Source organism: Macaca mulatta, chromosome 16 (genome assembly GCF_049350105.2).
Source record: "Macaca mulatta isolate MMU2019108-1 chromosome 16, T2T-MMU8v2.0, whole genome shotgun sequence".
In the NCBI taxonomy this organism is placed as follows: domain Eukaryota; kingdom Metazoa; phylum Chordata; class Mammalia; order Primates; family Cercopithecidae; genus Macaca; species Macaca mulatta.
Genome location: NC_133421.1, coordinates 17,484,874 through 17,503,566, shown reverse-complemented (window position 1 = coordinate 17,503,566; position 18,693 = coordinate 17,484,874). Strand labels below are relative to the sequence as shown.

The following is an 18,693-nucleotide window of genomic DNA, read 5'->3' as shown; positions in this document are numbered from 1 at the left end:
AGTGTAGTGGCGGGCGCCTGTAGTCCCAGCTATTGGGGAGGCTGTGAGGCAGGAGAATGGCGTGAACCCGGGAGGCAGAGCTTGCATTGAGCCGAGATGGCGCCACTGCCCTGCAGCTTGGGCGACAGAGCGAGACTCCGAGACTCCGTCTCAAAACAAACAAACAAACAAAAAAACAAAAAAAACAGAAGAAAAAAACAAAAACCAAAAACCAAAAACAAAACCCCAAATGGCAGCCTAGAACTCTATTTCAAGAGAAATTATCCTCCTAAATGAATGTAATATGTATCTGAAAAGTTGACAGAATCCACTGGAAGACTATGATAAAATGCCAGAAGAGTTAATCAGGTGGAAGGAAAATGACAGCAACTGTAACAAGGAGCTTCAGGAAAGAATTAAGAGCACAAGAATAGCTAAATATGTGAGTAAATACAAGCAGACATTGCTCAAAAACAATAATAGTAATAATATCTTTGGGAGTTTAAAATAAATATAGAAATAAAGATCTATGACAACAATGGAACAAAAGGCAAGGAGTAAATGAAATTAAACTTAGTTTTTTTCATTGCTTTGAAATGGCAAAATATTAATTTCAAGAGTGTTCCAATGAGTCAAAGATACATAGAGAATTTAAAGAGCGATTATTTTCAAGCATTTCAGTCTCAGGACTGCTTTACCCTTTTTTTTTTTTTTGAAGCAGAGCTTTGCTCTTGTTGCCCAGGCTGGAGTGCAATGCCATGATCTCAGCTCGCTGCAACCTCTGCCTCCTGGGTTCAAGTGATTCTTCTGCCTCAGCCTCCCAAGTAGCTGGGATTACAGGCATGCGCCACCATGCCTGGCTAATTTTGTATTTTTAGTAGAGGTGGGGTTTCTCCATGTTGGTCAGGCTGGTGTCGAACTTCCGACCTTGGGTGATCCGCCCACCTCAGCCTCCCAAAGTGCTGGGATTACAGGCGTGAGCCACCATGCCCGGCCTGCTTTACACTTTTAAAAATTATTGAGGAACCCAAAGAGCTTTTTTATATAGGTTATATCTATTGATACGTACTGTACTTGAAATTAAAACGGGAAAAATTAAAACTATTTATTTTAAAAACTGGGCGGGCACAGTGGCTCATGCCTGTAATCCCAGTACGTTGGGAGGCCAAGGCAGGTGAATCACGAGGCCAGGAGATGGAGACTATCCTGGCTAACACAGTGAAACCCCATCTCTACTAAAAATACAAAAAATTAGCCGGGTGTGGTGGGATGCACCTCCCAGCTACTCGGGAGGCTAAGGCAGGAGAATTCCTTGAACCTGGGAGGCAGAGGTTGCAGTGAACCGAGATCGCACCATTGCACTCCAGCCTGGACGACAAGAGAGAAACTCCATCTCAAAGAAAAAAAAAAATCACTAGGGATGTGGAAAATTTGAAGAAAACTATTAACCAGCTTGATCTAATTAATATTTATAGACTATTAACATCTGATTGCAGAATTTTCAAGTGAAAATTCATACTTTTGTGTTATTTTCAAGTGAATATGGAGCATTAACCAAAATATACCAGAGGCTGGGTCATAAAATAAGTCTCAACAAACTTCTAAGGATTAAAATAATATAGTGTGAAGCTGGGCATGGCAGCTGATCACCTGTAATCCCAGCACATTGGGAGGCCGAGGCACGTGGATCACTTGAGGTCAGGAGTTCGAGACCAGCCTGACCAACATGGTGAAACCCCATCTCTACTAAAAATACAAAACAATTAGCTGGTCATGGTGGCACACGCCCGTAATCCCAGCTATCTAGAGGCTGAGACACAAGAATCACTTGAACCTTGGTAGCAGAGGTTGCCGTGAACTGAGATTGTGCCACTGCACTGCAGCCTGGGCGACAGAGTGAGACTCTGTCTCAAAATAATAATAATAATAATAATAACAATAATAATAATAATAATAATACAGTGTGTTCTTTGGTCACATTGGAATTAAACTAGATATCTATAATAGATAAATAGAAAATCCACAAATGCTTTACAACCAATTAACATACTTCTAAATAGTCAAGGGTCAAGGTAGAAATTACAATGAAGATTAGAAAATATTTTTAACTGAATAAAATACGACATAATCCATGGACAGAAAAATTAACTCAAAATTGCATGTAGGACTAAACATAAAATACAAATCCATACAATTTCCAAAAGAAAACAGGAGAAAAAAACTTCAGGATCCTAGGGTAGGTAAAGATTGCTTAAATAGAACCAAAAATGTGTAACAAAAAAAAAGAAATGCCAAATTGATATCCATTCAAATCCAAAACATCTGCTCTTCAAAAGACACCACTAGGAAAATTTAAAAGGAAGCTAAAGACTGAGAGAAGATATTCACAATATGTATATATGATAAAGGACTTGTATCTAAATAAAGAGCACTACAACTTAATAACAAGACCAATAACCTAATTCTTAAAATGAGCAAAATACTTAAACAGATACTTCACAATGGAGAGATATAAAGGCCATTAAGCACATGAAAAATGTTCAACACAATCTTCAGGGAAATGCAAAGCAAAATCACCTTGAATCACTGCTGCACATATTAGAAAAGTTACAAAATAAAAAAAAACCTGGTCGGGCTTGGTGGCTCACGCCTGTAATCCCAGCACTTTTTGGAAGTCAAGGCGGGCGGATCATGAGGTCAGGAGATCGAGACCATCCTGGCTAACATGGTGAAACCCCGTCTCTACTAAAAATACAAAAAATTAGCAGGGTGTGGTGGCACACACCTGTAGTCCCAGCTACTTGGGAGGCTGAGGCAGAAGAATTGCTTGAGCCCAGGAGGCAGAGGTTGCAGTGAGCCAAGATTTCGCCACTGCACTCCACTCCAGCCTGGGCGAAAGAGTGAGACTCTGTCTCAAACAACAACAACAACAACAACAACAACAACAACAACAACAACACCTGACAATTCAGTTGGCAAGGCTGAAAGTACCTGAAACAATCATACATTGTTGGTGGGTTGTAAAATGGTACAAATACTTTGGAAAACAACCAGCAGTTTCTTATAAAGTTTTACATATATTTATCATAGGAACTAGCAACTCCAAACCTAGAAATTGATGCAATATAAATGAAAAAAATATGTCTACACAAAAAGTTGTATATGACTGTTCATAGCAGATTTATTCATCATAACCCCAAACTGGAAACAACTGTCCATCATCGAGTGAGTTAATCAACTGTGGTCATATATTAATATAATGGTATGCTACTCGGCAATAAGAGAATGAAACACTGACACACACCAAATTAATGGATCTCAAAACTTTATGCTGAGAGAAAGAAGGCAGACACAGGAGAGTATGCTGTATCATTCCATTTATATGAAAGTCTAGAAAAGATAATTCTAATCTACACTGACAAAAAGTAGATTTATGGTTTCTTGGAGTCAGAGGTGGGAAGTATTGTCTGGGAAAGAATACAGGAAATTTTGGGGTTGATGAAAATGTTGTTTGATTGTGGTGGTGGCTATACAGGTGTATAAGTTTGCCAAAATTTATCAAAATGTAAAGTTAAACTGGGTACAAATTATTTTATATAATTTATGTCTCAATAAAGGTGATAAAATCTATTTGAAACAGCTAAATAGGTACTTTAAAGAAATGTATAGTGTTAAACACAAATATTAGCAAAAAAGAATTGAACATTGCTTATCTAAGATTTCATTCCAAGAAGCTAGAAAAAAACCCCAGTAAATCACACCCAAATAAAATACATAGAAGAAAATAAAGGAGCATAAATTAGTAAAAAAGAAATTAGCTCTATAAAAGTAGGTGGGTTTTTTTTTTTTTTTAAATTAAATGTTAAGTCCTAGAAAACCCAATCAAGAAAACAAAAAGAGAGTACATAAATTACCAACACCAGGACTGAAGAAGGGAACATCACTTTAGATCCTAAAGATATTAAAAACAGAACAGATACTATAAACCATTTAAAGCCAGTAATTAGATATTTTGGTGAAATTATATGGACATAATTTTTAAAAGAATTTACCAAAATGTACACGAGATAAAAAATCTGATTAATCCTATGTCTATCAAATCATTGAATACATAGTTAAAATTTTTCCAACAAAAATTTTCCCAGGTGTTACTCTGGTAATTTTTACACACAAAATTATAGCAAATAACACCAAAACCAATAATACCAATCTTACACATCTTACCCACACTCTTCCAGAGGACCAAAACAAACAAACAAAAAACCAAAAACAAAATAAAGGGAATCCTCAACTCATGTTATGAGTCCATAATTCTGATACAAAGTCAAACAAGGTTATTACAAGAAAGAAAACAAAGAAAATATGGACATAGACACAAAATCCTATACAAAATTTTGACAAATTTAATTCAATAACATATTAAAAATATTACCCACAATGACCAAAGGAAATCTATTCCAGGAATGCAAATTGCTTTAATATCTAAAAATCAATTTGTATAGATGAATCTTGAGGACATTATGCTAAGGGAAATAAGCCAGTTACCAAAGGACAAATACTGTATGATTCTACTTATACGAGGTATCTAGAGCAGTCAAATTCATAGAGACAGAAAGTAGGATGGTGGTTTCCAGGGTTTAGGGGGTGAAGTGGGGAATGGAGAGTCATTGTTTAATGGGTATTCAGTTTCAGCTTTCTAAGATGAAACAGATTCTGGAGATGGATAGTTGCACAATATGACTTAATAGCACTGAACTGTACACATAATAATGGCTAGGATTATAAATTTTATGTGTATTTTATGACAATTTTTAAATGTTTAAAATCAAACCACATCATTTAAACACATTAACAGAATGAAAAACTATAAGCATCTCAATAGTGGCAAAAAATGTATTTGATGAAATTCTACACCCATCCTGATAACAAACCTCAGAAAAGTCATTTGAGTGATAGAGACTATCTAAAATTTACACTTCAAGTCATACCAAATGGTAAAATGTTTTGTTTTCCTTTAGATTCTGGGAAAAAGGCAAGGATGTCTACAAATCCTATTTCTGGAGGTCCTAGCCAGTGCAATAAAGCAAGAAAAAAGTGGTATAAAGATTATAAAGAATGATGTAAAACTGACTTTACCACAGATGACATACTGTGTACACAGAATGTCAAAAAGAATGAACGATTATAAATAAGTGAATTTAGCAAGGTCATTGGATATAAGATCAACTTTAAAAATCTATTCCATATATATATATATATGATATACCGTATACCTATACTGTGGCAACAATCAGAAAATGAAATTAAAATAATAGCATTTATAGCATCAACATCAAATACATAGTATTAATCTAACAAAACTTCTACAATTGAAAAAATACAGTAACTTCTATAATTGAAAAAATTGCAAAACATTGCAAAAATATAAAAATTGGTGCAATTTTGAGGTCAGTTGCGGAGGCGGGTGGATCACTTGAAGTCAGGAGTTCAAGATCGGCCTAGCCAACATGGGGAAATCCCATCTCTACTAAAAAAAATACAAAAAATTAGCCAGGCGTGGTGGCAGGCACCTGTAATCCCAGCTACTCAGGAGTCTGAGGTTGCAGTGAGCCGAGATTGTGCCACTGCACTCCAGCCTGGGTGACAAAAGCAAGGCTCCATCTCAAAAAAACAAAAACAAAAACAAAACACAAAACCCCCAAATGTTTAAAGTATCTATATAAATGAAATGTTTTGGAATACTCATAAATGTCTCAGTATTAATGTTCATACATTCATTTTTCCAGAATTAATCTATGTATCTGATGTAATGCCAACAAAATTCTAGCTTTTTGGTATGGGGTAATTGAAAAAAAAATCATTCGACAATGTATATGAAAATGCCAAGGACCTAAAATAGTGACAATTTTGAACAAGAACAAAATTAGAAAACATACAGTTGACCCATGAGCACAGGTTTTAACTGTGTGGGACCACTTATACATGGGTTTACTTCTACCTCTGCCACCTGAGACAGCAAGACCTCCTCTTCTTCCTCCACCTCAGCCTGCTCAACGTGAAGACGATGAGGATAAAGATCTTCATAATGATCCACTTCTACCTAATGAATAGTAAATATTATTTTCTCTTCCTTATGATTTTCTTAATCATATTTTTTCTCTAGCTTATGTAAGAATACAGTACATAATACATATACAAAATATGTTAATTGACTGTATGTTATTGGTAAGGCTCCTAGTAAAATGTAGGTTATTAGTAGTTAAGTTTTTGAGGTCAAAAGTTGTACAATGATACTTGATTGTGTGAGGGCTCAGTTCCCCTAATCCCCGAATTGAGATATTTGTAATACAGACATCTAAAAAACACCCGTCTCCAGAATATATAAAGACTCCTACAAATGAGCAAATATCAGTTCCCACTAAAAAATGGCAAAAGTCTTGAGGTACTTCTCAAAGAAGATATTTAAAAAGCCAACGCGTATCGAAAGGGGGGCTCAACAGCATTATCCACTGAGGAAATGCAAATTAAAGCCATAATGGAATAGCGGCATGCACAAGAGCCAGGCCCTGGGAGCTCACAGTGCCACTGACACTGCTCTCGTCAGGTTGGTGTGGGTTATCCCCAGCCCCTTACCCAATGGATGCTTTTCAGTTCTTTTGTCATTTGAATCTGCTGACCATGTTCCTCTTCTTGAAGCGCTTCCCTCTAAGGCAGGAATGGGAGGAAGGGTTTAGATGTAGTGAGGATTTGGAGGCAGAATGGAGGGACCAACAGAGTTGCATTATGCCATGTCAACTCTGTGACAGCAGAGCTTCTTAAAGGTCTCTCAAACTTTTCACTCAGAAAGTAGCACATTAACTATCCTCAATGAGGACGGGTCTCTTAGTAACAGTTAATAGGTTTCACTATTAAACCTCAATCAAAAATGGTCATTTTAACCAGAATGTCAAACTGTTCATTCATGATGGAAGATAATTCACATCATTCATCCTTTACCTCCTTCCCAATGTTAAATACATATTTACCCTGGCATCGTGAAATAGGTATTTGATTTTCTTAGCCTCCCTGAAGTGTAACTCATCATGCCTTGCTCTTTTTGGATGTCAGGTCTTTGGTCTGTTAAGGGCTTTCTGGTATTAGGGACACAGCTTCTGGGTTCCCATTGTTACCCTAGGCCCCTCCTAGCAGAAGTATTTCATAGTGTTCCCAGAACTTCCAAGCCCTCATTTATAGACTTGGGAGTTATTGGCTATTTTCTCTCCCTACACTTCATCATGGAAAGTTCAGAGGCTTTACATAGCCTCTTCCATAAAGACACCTGCTGTTGCCATTATGACCTTTTCTTTGGTGGCATGTTGAAAGTGGAACTTCTTTCTGAGGCTTGTGGTCTTCTGGTCTACAGCCTGGGCAGAAGTTCCAGATATTCTTGGACATATTTTTCATCTATCTGGAATTTCTATTACCTCCTACAAAGGAAACTCAGTGGGTGGTAGGAATAAGGTGCTAAGTAACTTTTTTTGGAATTCAGGTAACATCAGAACCAACTTCCATGCTCTCAGATGCATGAGCACCTCTCCCCTTCATTGTACATCCAGCACTGAGGGTAGGTCCTGGCACATTGAAGGTGTCCAATAAATAAAATGCACAACAAAAAGATTTTTCCTTTTTATGTAAATATTACAGGTTCATTGCAAAGAAAAAAATTAACTTAACACAGAAAAGAAAGTAAAAAACAAAAAAATCTGATACTCCACTAAAACAGAAATAACCATCATAAATTTTTTGGAGACCATCCTTTCATTCATCTCTCTCAAAAGTTCACATAAATACATAATATTACATATATAGTTTCATACCATACATGCAGCATTTACATTTTTCTGTTTTTATAGTCTCCCCTCCCCTTATTGCTAATTCTCCTTTTCTCACTCCCCTCAAGGTAATCAATATTAACAGCCTGGTGTATATTCTTCCATACCTGTCTCCATGTGCATCTAACCACACACACATAAATACAAAATAAATGGGTGTGATTATTTTAACAAAAATGATATATTGTATATATACATTTCTGTTATAAAGCAATTATTTATCAGTGAAATCAGCTAGTATACATATAGTTCATTTTTAAAATTACTCTCACACTGTTCCATAATAAGGATATGTCAGAATTTATCTAACCATTTTTCTATTAATAGGCATTCATTTGTTTGCAGTTGGGGCTTTGTCCCCCTCTACAAACAATACTTCAACAAACATGTTTATTTATATTCTTATGCATTGAGGCTGCTTTTACTTCTATGGGACAGATCCCAAAACTGAGACTGCTGGGTCTAAGAGTATATATGTTTTAAACTTTTCAATATATATTATTGGACTGCTGGTGGAAGTATGTTATATAACCTTTAGGTAATAGTACATGGTTTCCCAAACCCCAATAGCAAAAGATCTCTTAATTTCTGCCAAATCCATGAAGGGGAAGTTTCATCTCACTAAGCATTTCAATTTGCATTTCCCTGAGTAATTTTGAGGTTCAAAATCTTTTCATAGGATAATGATCACCTACAGTTGCTCTCCTATGAAGAACCATCCAGTCCAGAGGAATTAAAGACTTAAGTGTAAAAAATAAAATCATAAAAATCTTAAAAATAAATTTAGGATACTATGTATAACCTGGGATTAAAGAGATCTCTTTTAAGTAAAATGACTAAATAAAAAATCTAAAAAGGAAATGATATAAATATTTTCCTATAAAAATGTTGTGCCATTACTATAAAGTATAAAGACAAATGCTAGATTAAGAAAAACATCTGCTACATAATGACAAAGCATTAATATCTAAAATATATAAAAAGCACCTCCAGGTTTATAAGACAGATAAATGAATAGAAAAATAGGCGAATACATATATAGGCAATTAACTAATGATAATTTGTTAAATGAGTAAAGTACGAAATCTGGATGAAGGCTTTCATTTGTTCATTATTTTCCTCTAGTGAGAGTTTCCTTATAACTTCTAAGATTTAATGTTATTAAATGATTTCCCACATAATTGTTTATAGTTTCTCTATATACTTTCTGATGAATTCCTAATGAAGATTTTCCTATATTCATAAAATACAGTTTATAAGATTCATCTTGTGGAGTTGACATCTAGGTGAATGACTTATTGTTCTTTATATTAATTTAGTTTCTCTCCGATGTATTCTTTGATGTACAGTAAGGCTTGAACTACTCCTGAAGGCTTTTCCACATTCAATACATTTATAGGGTTTTTCTCCAGTATGCATCCTCAAGTGTACAGTAAAGTCTGAGTTAGTTCTGAAGGCTTTTCCACATTCTTCACATTTATAGGGCCTCTCCCCAGTATGAATTCTCTGATGTAGGGTTAGCTGTGATAGAGTAATACAACCCTTTCCACATTCCTTACAGGTGTAGGGTTTTTCTCCAGTGTGTGTTCTCCAATGCACTGTAAGGTAAGAACCCCTCCTGAAGGCTTTTCCACAGACATCACACTTATAGGGCTTCTCTCCACTATGGATTTTCTGATGTTCTGTGACATGTACCATCTGGCTAAATGCTTTCCCACAGTCATTACATTTAAATGGTTTCTCTCCAGTATGTGTTCTTTGATGTGTATTAAAGCCTGAGTTACTTGTGAAAACCTTTCCACATTCATTACATTTATAGGGCTTCTCTCCAGTATGCCTTCGTTGGTGCACAGTAAGCTGTGATGTATTAGTGAAGGCTTTCTCACATTCATTACATTTATATGGTTTTTCCCCAGTATGGGTCCTCTGATGTACAATAAGGTATGATTTAGTCCTAAAGGACTTTCCACAGTCATAACATTTATAGGGTTTCACTCCAGTATGAATTTTCTGATGCTCCTTGAGATTTACCATTTTGGTGAAGGCCCTCTCGCAGTCAGTACATTTATATGGTTTCTCTCCAGTGTGAATTCTCTGATGTACAGTTAAGTGTGATTTTATTCTGAAAGACTCCCCACATTCATTGCACAGGTAAGGTTTCTCTTCAGTATGAATACGCTGATGTATAATTAGAGAAGAAGAACGCATGAAGGCCTTTCCACATTCATTACATTTATAAGGTTTCTCTCCTGTATGCATTCTGTGGTGTACAGTAAGGCATGAATAATTAATGAATGCTTTCCCACATTCATTACATTTATAGGGTTTTTCTCCTGTGTGAATTCGCTGATGTTCTGTGAAATTTGCAATGCGGTTGAATGCTTTCCCACATTCATTACATTCATAGGGTTTTTCCCCAGTGTGAGTTCTTATATGTACGATAAGGCTTGAATTACTTCTATAGGCTTTTCCACATTCATTACATCTAAAAGGTTTCTCTCCAGTATGAATCCTCTGATGCACATTAAAAATTGTGGTGTTCTTAAAAGACTTCCCACACTCATTGCACTGATACGGTTTCTCTTCAGTGTGGGTCTTCTGATGTACACTAAGATATGACTTGTTCCTAAAGGCTTTCCCACAATCATCACATTTGTAGGGTTTCTCACCATTGTGAGTTTCCTGATGTCTTGCAAGTTTTGATTTATCACTAAAAGCTTTCCCGCATTCATTACATTTATAGGGTTTCTCTCCAGTTTGAATTCTCTGGTGCTGATTAAGACGGGCACACTGGCTAAAAGATTTCCCACACACATTACACTGATAAGGTTTCTCTTTAGTGTGAATTCTCTGATGTACCATAAGTGATGAGGAAGCAATGAAGGCCTTTCCACATTCATTACATTTATAGGGTTTTTCTCCAGTGTGGATTTTTTTGTGCTGACTGAGATATGAAGGCTGGCTGAATGTTTTCCCACATTCATTACATTCATAAGGTTTTTCTTTAGTATGAGTTCTTTGATGTTGAATGAGCAATGACCTATAACGAAAGGCCTTTCCGCATGTACCACATTTGTAGGGTTTTTCCTTATTATTGGATTTTTTCCCCAAAGTAAGTTCTGAAGTCTGCCTTATGGCTTTGCTGCCTTTCATCTCCTTGCAAATTATCTTCCCCAAACGGGTATCTGTAACCAAATTTAAATTCTCTGTGAAATTTTCCTCTTGTGTTTGGCATCTGCTGTGAAGCTCTTCGGTGGCAACGCCTGGTTCTGGAATAAGAATAGATTCAAATCTAAAGCCTCTTTGACTAGTGGGAGTCTTCTTGAGTGGAATTATTCTTTGACTCAAATGATTCTCCTGATTATTTTGTAATCTCAATATCCTATCATTCCATTTCCATAACCCTTCCACTCTGGAATCCCACAGACCATTCTCCGTAAGTTTCTCTAGTACGGCATCCTGTGATAAATCTTCAGAAATATCCTTTGTTTGTGTAGCATTCTTGGTTGCAGGTTTGGGCTCCATGTCTGGAATAAAAAAGAGATAAATCAAGTAATTCCTTTCCCAAGCTGGAGCAATCTCACTAAACAGAACAATAAAAGTAATAAATACATGGATAATGAATATATGGTTTTAATTGCTTTCACACTGACTTGTTTTCTAGTGAGAAGAAGGTAGGGTTAAGGGAGGCTGGTTTAGCAAAAACTAAAGTAGAAAATTCACTGAAACTTTCCTGTTAAAAAAGTCCATTCAGCTGGGCACAGTGGCTCATGCCTATAATCTCAGCACTTTGGGAGGCCAAGGTGAGAGAATTGCTTGAGCTTAGGAGTTCAAGACCAGTCTGGGCAATATAGCAAAACACTGTCTCTACAAAAAAAATACAAAAATTAGCCAGGCATGATGGTGTGCACCTGTAGTCCCAGTTACTTGTGACGCTGAGGTGGGAGGATTGCTTGATTCCAGGAGGTGGAGGTTGCAGTGAGCCAAGATTGTGTCACTACACTCTACCCTGGGTGACAGAGCAAGACTGACTCAAAAAAAAAAAAAAAAAACAGTGTTGCAGGAAGTCAGGGACCTCTAATGGAGGGACTGACTGAAGCCCTGGCAGAATGTGAAGATTTCATGGACATTTATCACTTCCCCAACCAATACTTTTGTGATTTCCTATGCCTGTCTTTAATCTCTTAATCCCACCATCTTCGTAAGCTGAGGATAAATGTTGCCTCAGGACCTTGTGATGATTGTGTTAACTGCACAAATTGTTTACAGAGCATGTGTGTTTGAACAATATCAAATCTAGGCACCTTAAGAACAGGATAACAGCGATTTTCAAGGAACAGGGGAGAGAACCTTAAAGTCTGGCTGCCTGTAGGCTGGGCAGGACAGAGCCATATTTCTCTTATTACTGAAAACAGGTAAGAGAAGTATCGCTGAATTCTTTCCCCAGTAAGGAATATTAATAATTAACAGCCCTGGGAAAAGAATACATTCCCAGGGAAGGCCTCTGAAATGGCCTCCCTGGGAGTGTCTGCCTTTATGCAGATGTAGATAGGGATGAAACATGCCCTAGTCTCCTGCAGCACCCCTGGCTTGCTAGGATGAGGAAATTCCAGCCTGGCAAATTCTAGTCAGACCGGTTCTCTACTCTTGAACCCTGTCAAAATGTTTATCAATGACAATGTGTCCACAGCGGGACACAGAAGTTCATTAGTGATTCTAGTTTCGCCCTGACCTTGTGATCTCACCCTGACTTCCTGCCTTGTGATCTTTTGTTGCCCTTAAAGCATGTGATCTCTGTGACCCACACCCTATTCGTACACTCCCTCCCCTTTTGAAAATCACTAATAAAAACTTGCTCATTTTGCAGCTTAGGGGGCATCACGGAACCTGCTGACATGTGATGTCTCCCCCAGACACCCAGCTTTAAAATTTCTCTCTTTTGTACTCTTTCCCTTTATTTCTCAGACTGGCCGACACTTAAAGAAATAGAAAAGAACCCACGTCAAATTATCGGGGGCAGCTTCCCCCAATAAAAAAGTCCATTTGTGGTTTAGACCCAACTATTTTAGATGGTATTCTTCAACTTTTGACAAGCTCAAACACTGTCATACTCTCCTGCTATTTACTCCACAAACCAGACATTAGTCCCCAACCATACTTTCTATTTGTCTTTTTTTTTTTTTTTTTTTTTGAGACAGAGTCTTGCTGTGACACCCAGGCTAGAGTTCAATGGTGCGATCTCGGCTCACTGCAACCTCCGCCTCCTGGGTTCAAGCAATTCTCCTGTCTCAGCCTCCTGAGTAGGTGGGACAACAGGCATGTGCCACCACGCCCAGCTGATTTTTGTATTTTTAGTAAAGATGGGGTTTTGCCATGTTGGCCAGGCTGGTCTTGAACTCCTGACCTCAGGTGATCCACCCACCTCAGCCTCCCAAAGTGCTGGGATTACAGGCATGAGCCACCATGCTTTGCCTCTATTTGTTCTCATTCTTGATTGACTAGCTTTGTTGTGAGGGCTTTCTCAAATTTCACTGGCAGAATAGTTTATTCAAGTCTTTGTATATACCTTTTAATAAAACTTTTATGGAAAAAAACACTTTGATTTTCAAAAAGAGCTAAACAATAAACTAATCAAGTTAATATTTATACTTACTATTTCATATAGTGATAATTATTATTTAATTAAGGGTAGATTTAACAACTTTTTTATGGCCCTAAGAACTTTTCTGCCAGTTTGTTAAAAATTCATTACAAATTACACTGTGGGATACTGGTCTTACAATGTGTTTGTGTATGCAATTTAATATTTTATTTTTAAGACACTTTAATGCTTTTTAAAACTTCTAATTCATTTTCATGTAATTATGCCTCAATGTTTAAATATAAGTTCAATAAAAACTCTTGTTGATGGTAGAATGGTTTTATGATTTTTTTTTTTTTTTTGAGGCAGTGTCTCACTGTGTTGCCCAGGCTGGAATACAGTGGCACGATCTCAGTTCACTGCAACCTCCACCTCCTGGGTTCAAGCGATTCCTGTGCTTCAGCTTCTGAAGTAGTTGGAATTACAGGCATGCACCACCACACCCAGCTAATTTTTCTTATTTTTAGTAGAGAAAGTATTTTGCTATGTTGGCCAGGATGGTCTCCAACTCCTGGCCTCAAGTGATCCACCCTCCTCGGCCTTCCAAAGTGCTGGGGTTACAGATGTGAGCCACTGTGCCCAGCCAATTTGATGATTTTAAAACTCATTTTTAAACAGTATGATTTGTCTACGTTATTTTACTTTATAACATTTAAATTAATATTTTGTCATGTTGTTGCTATTTATCACTTACTTTTAAATAGTTTTAATTAGTTTGAACATATTTTTTGCTGTCGTAGGATATTATATTGCCAATATCTGATAAAAGAAAACAAAACTTTTGCTGTCAGAAAAAAAGCTATAAGGCTGGGTGTGGTGGCTCATGCCTGTAATCCTAGCACTTTGGGAGGCTGAGGCAGGAAGACTGCTTGAGCCCAGGAGTTTAAGACCAGCTTGGGCAACACAGTGAGACCCCATCTCTACAAAAAGTTAAAAATGAGCTTGGCATGGTGGCACACACTTGTAGTCCTAAATATTTGGAAGGCTAAAGCTGGAGGATCCCTGAAGCCCAGGAGGTTGAAGCTACAGTGAGCTATGATCTACACTGCACTACAGCCTGGGTGACAAAGTGAAACCCTGTCTCAAATAAATAAATAAATAAATAAATAAATAAAAGAAGGCCGGGCATGGTGGCTCATGCCTGTAATCCCAGCACTTTGGGAGGCCGAGGTGGGCGGATCACCTGGGCTCAGGAGTTTGAGACCAGCCTGGCCAACATGGTGAAACCCCACCTCAACACAAAAATTACCTGGGTGTGGTGGCACACGCTTGTAATCCCAGCTACTCAGGAGGCTGAGGAAGGAAAATTGCTTGAACCCGGTCAGGAGGTCAGGAGGCGGAGATTGTAGGGAGCCGGGATTGCACCACTGCACTCCAGCCTGGGCGACAGAGCAACACTCCATCTCAAATAAATAAATAAATAAATAAAATAAAAGAAGAAGAAAAGCTATAGAAAACATGTGTAGCACCAATTTGGAATTCAGAAACTAATAATAAATGTAAAAGGCCAAAAGAATATGAAGTTGGAAAGCAGAAAAATAATGAAAAACTTGCAAACATTAGAAAAGGAGACATCCAGGATAGGGTGAAAAGGTCTATCACAGATGTAACCAGAGTCCTAGAAGGTTAAAAAGAGAAGTGAGAGAGAATGGACAGAAGCTAAGTCAAAGAAACAATGTATTAGAATTTTCCACAACAGATAAAAAAAAATCAAGTCACAAATCATAGAAGCCAAATGAATCTTCAGCATGAGAAAGATGAAGAAAACTATACTAAAGTATACAGTAGTAAAACCACTGAAAACTAAACTCTTAAAAGCAGCCAAAAAAAGAGAGACAGGGCCAGGAACGGTGGCTTATGCCTGTAATCCCAGCACTTTCGGAGGCCAAGGTGGGTGGATCACCTGAGGTCAGGACTTCGAGATCAGCCTTGGCCAATACAGTGAGACCCCGTCTCTACCAAAAATACAAAAATTAGCTGAGCATGGTGGTGGGCGCCTGTAGTCCCAGCTACTCAGGAGGCTGAGGCAGGAGAATCACTTGAACCCGGGAGGCAGAGTTTGCAGTGAGCTGAGATCACGCCACTGTACGCCAGCCTGGGCGACAGAGCAAGACTCCATCTCAAAAAAAAAAAAAAAAAGAGACAGATACCCGGTTTTGTTTTTTGTTTTTGTTTTTTAAAAAAAACAGAGTCTTGCTCTGTTGCCCAGGTTGGAGTGCAGTGGATAGGATTACAGGTGAGTGCCACAATGCCCGGCTAATTTTTGTATTTTTAGTAGAGATGGGATTTTGCCATGTTTCCCAGGCTTGTCTTGAAGCCTGACCCCAAGTGATCCACCCACCTCGGCCTCCCAACACCTAGTCAAAGACAGATGTCCTTTAACGAGCAACAATTAGATCAGCGGTTACAAATTATAACCAATTTGGCCCACTGTCTGTTTCTGTATAGCCAGCAAGATAAGAATGATTTTTTATATTTTATTTATTTATTTATTTATTTACTTTCTTACTTATTTTGAGACCGAGTCTTACTCTGTCACCCAGGCTGGCGTGCAGTGGGCAATCTCAGCTCACTGCAACCTCCGCCTCCTGGGTTCAAGTGATTCTTGTGCCGCTGCCTTCTGAGTAGCTGGGATTAGAGGCCAGTGCCACCATGCCTAGCTAAAATTTGTATTTTTAGTAGAGACGGGGTTTCACCATGTTGCCCAGGCTGGTCTCAAACTCCTGGCCTCAAGTGATCTGCCTGCCTTGGCCTCCCAAAGTGCTGGGATTACAAGCACGAGCCACCACGCCTGGCCAAATTTCACATTTAAAGTGGTTGAAAAATATATGAAAAGAATGATTCTGTGACACATTAAAAATGTATGAAATTCAAATTTCAGAGTTCATAAGTGAAGTTTTAGTGGAGCACAACCGCACTACTTAGTTAATGTGTTGCCTATGGATTCCTTGGTGCTAAAATGTCAGAGTGGAGAAGTTGCAGCAGAGAGTCCTTATGATCCAACAAAGCCGAAAATGTTGCTGCCTTGCCTTTTATATAAAAGTTTAGACAGATGGTTCACTTCTCAACAGGTTCTACATAAGACAGAAAACAACAAATGATACCTTTGAAATGCTGAAAAAATGTAACCGCAAATCTAAAATTCCAAGCTTACCAAAAATATCCTCCCAAAATGAAGGTCAAATGAAAATATTTTTAGAAAAAAAAAGAGAAGAGGCTAGGCATGGTGGCTCACGCCTGTAATCCCAGCACTTTGGGAGGTCGAGGCGGGCAGATCTCATGAGGCTAGGAGTTCGAGACTGGCCTGACCAACATAGAGAAACCCCGTCTCTCCTAAAAATACAAAATTAGCCTGGCATGGTGGCATATGCTTGCAATCCCAGCTACTCGGGAGGCTGAGGAAGGAGAATCGCTTGAACCTGGGAGATGGAGGTTGTAGTGAGCCAAGATCGTGCATTGCACTCCAGCCTGGGCAACAAGAGCAAAACTCCATCTCAAAAGAAAAAAATAAAAAAGAAAAACAAAAGAGAGTATGGCACAAGTATATCTGAGTAAAAGGAAATATTAAAGAGTGTTTTTTAGGCAGAAGAAAAATAATCTCAGATACAAGCTCAGCATTGAAAAAAACAAAGAGAAAGGAAAGGCAAAAATGTGGGTAAGTTTAAATGAACATTGACTGCATAAAGCATAATAATAATATTTTACGTGATTTGACATATATAGAATTAAAATATATAATTTCAATAATGTATGTGAGGTTAAATGGAATAAGCTGTTCTAAGATCCTTTTATTGCTTGGGAAGAGGGAAAAACCTATATATAACTATTGAATCACGGATGCAGACTTTCATCTCAGGGTTAATCACTGAACAAATAATTTAAAATGTTATGATTACCAAGTGATCAGAGAGGGCAAATAGAACAATAAAAAGTGATAAATCTAAAGAAAGGCATGAATGGAAAGAAAAAGAATACAGAATGGGCAAAATGCTTTCACAGTTAAATGTAAATGTACTATGTATAAATAGACTGAACACTCCAAAAGACAGGAACTGTCAGATTGGTTAAAATATTAACAATAGGCCAGGCGCAGTGGCTCACGCCTGTAATCCCAGTACTTTGGGAGGCCAAGGCGGGTGGATCACTTGAGGTCAAGAGATCGAGACCAACCTGGCCAGCATGGTAAAACCCCGTCTCTACTAAAAATAGAAAATTAGCTGGACATGGTAGCAGATGCCTGTAATCCCAGCTACTTGGGAGGCTGAGGCAGGAGAATCGCTTGAACCCAGGAGGCAGAGTTTGTGGTGAGCCGAGATTGCGTCATTGCACTCCAACCTGGGCGACAAGAGCGAAACTCAGCCTCAAAAAAAAAAAAAAAAAAAATTAACAACATACTACTTATAAAATAAAGACAAAAAGTACAAGAATACACAGAAGGTGAAAGTGAGCAGATGAAAAAAGATATACCATACAAACAACAACCAAAAGAAAGATGCTGTAGTGATATTAACATCAGACAAAACAGACTTTAAGGCAAAAACCATTAAGAAATGAGATACTTCATAATGACAAAAGCCAATTTACCATAAAGATAACAATTATAACTTTGTATTTACATAATAACATAGCTTCAAATACAGAAAGAAAAAAATTAAATGAACTAAAAAGGAAACAAATGTATAGTCTCACTAGCAGACTTTAAAAAATCTTTCTCAACTGATAGAATAAGCTGTAAGTACACAGATTTTAACAATGTAATTAACAAACTTAATCTCCTGACACATCTAGAAATTATACTTAATACGTATAGGCTATAAATTTTTTTCAAGAGCACAAAATGCTTACAAAATTCTGCAAAGACTGACATAATTCAGAGCATCTTGTCTGACCATAATAGAATTAAAGTTAATAAGATTGCTAGAAAATTCCCAAATGGCACAAAATTAAGAAAAACATTTAAAAATAACTGAAGGATAAAAGATATCACAATAGAAATATAACATATTTTCCACTCAAAAATTATGAAGATGCTACATAAAAAAGTGTGATACAGTTCTGATAGCCCTAAACAATTAGAAAAGAACAGCTGAAAATCAATGATATAAGTTATCTAATTCAAGAGGTTAGAAAAGATCCACAAATTAAGCTCTAAGAATGGAATAAAATAATAAAGAACAGAAAGTAATAAAACTCAAACATACA

The 18,693-nt window shown here is 37.5% G+C and overlaps 1 protein-coding gene across 1 annotated transcript in view; it reads right to left on the bottom strand.

Moving 5' to 3' along the window:
- Positions 1-7,631: 7,631 nt before the first annotated feature.
- Positions 7,632-18,693, bottom strand: part of LOC114669836 (uncharacterized) — a 43,920-nt gene continuing 32,858 nt past the window's right edge. Inside the window, exon 6 of the mRNA XM_028836044.2 lies at positions 7,632-11,377. Within this exon, the coding sequence (XP_028691877.2) occupies positions 9,156-11,377 (2,222 nt within the window). The 3' untranslated portion in view covers positions 7,632-9,155. The remainder of the gene's footprint in view (positions 11,378-18,693) is intronic.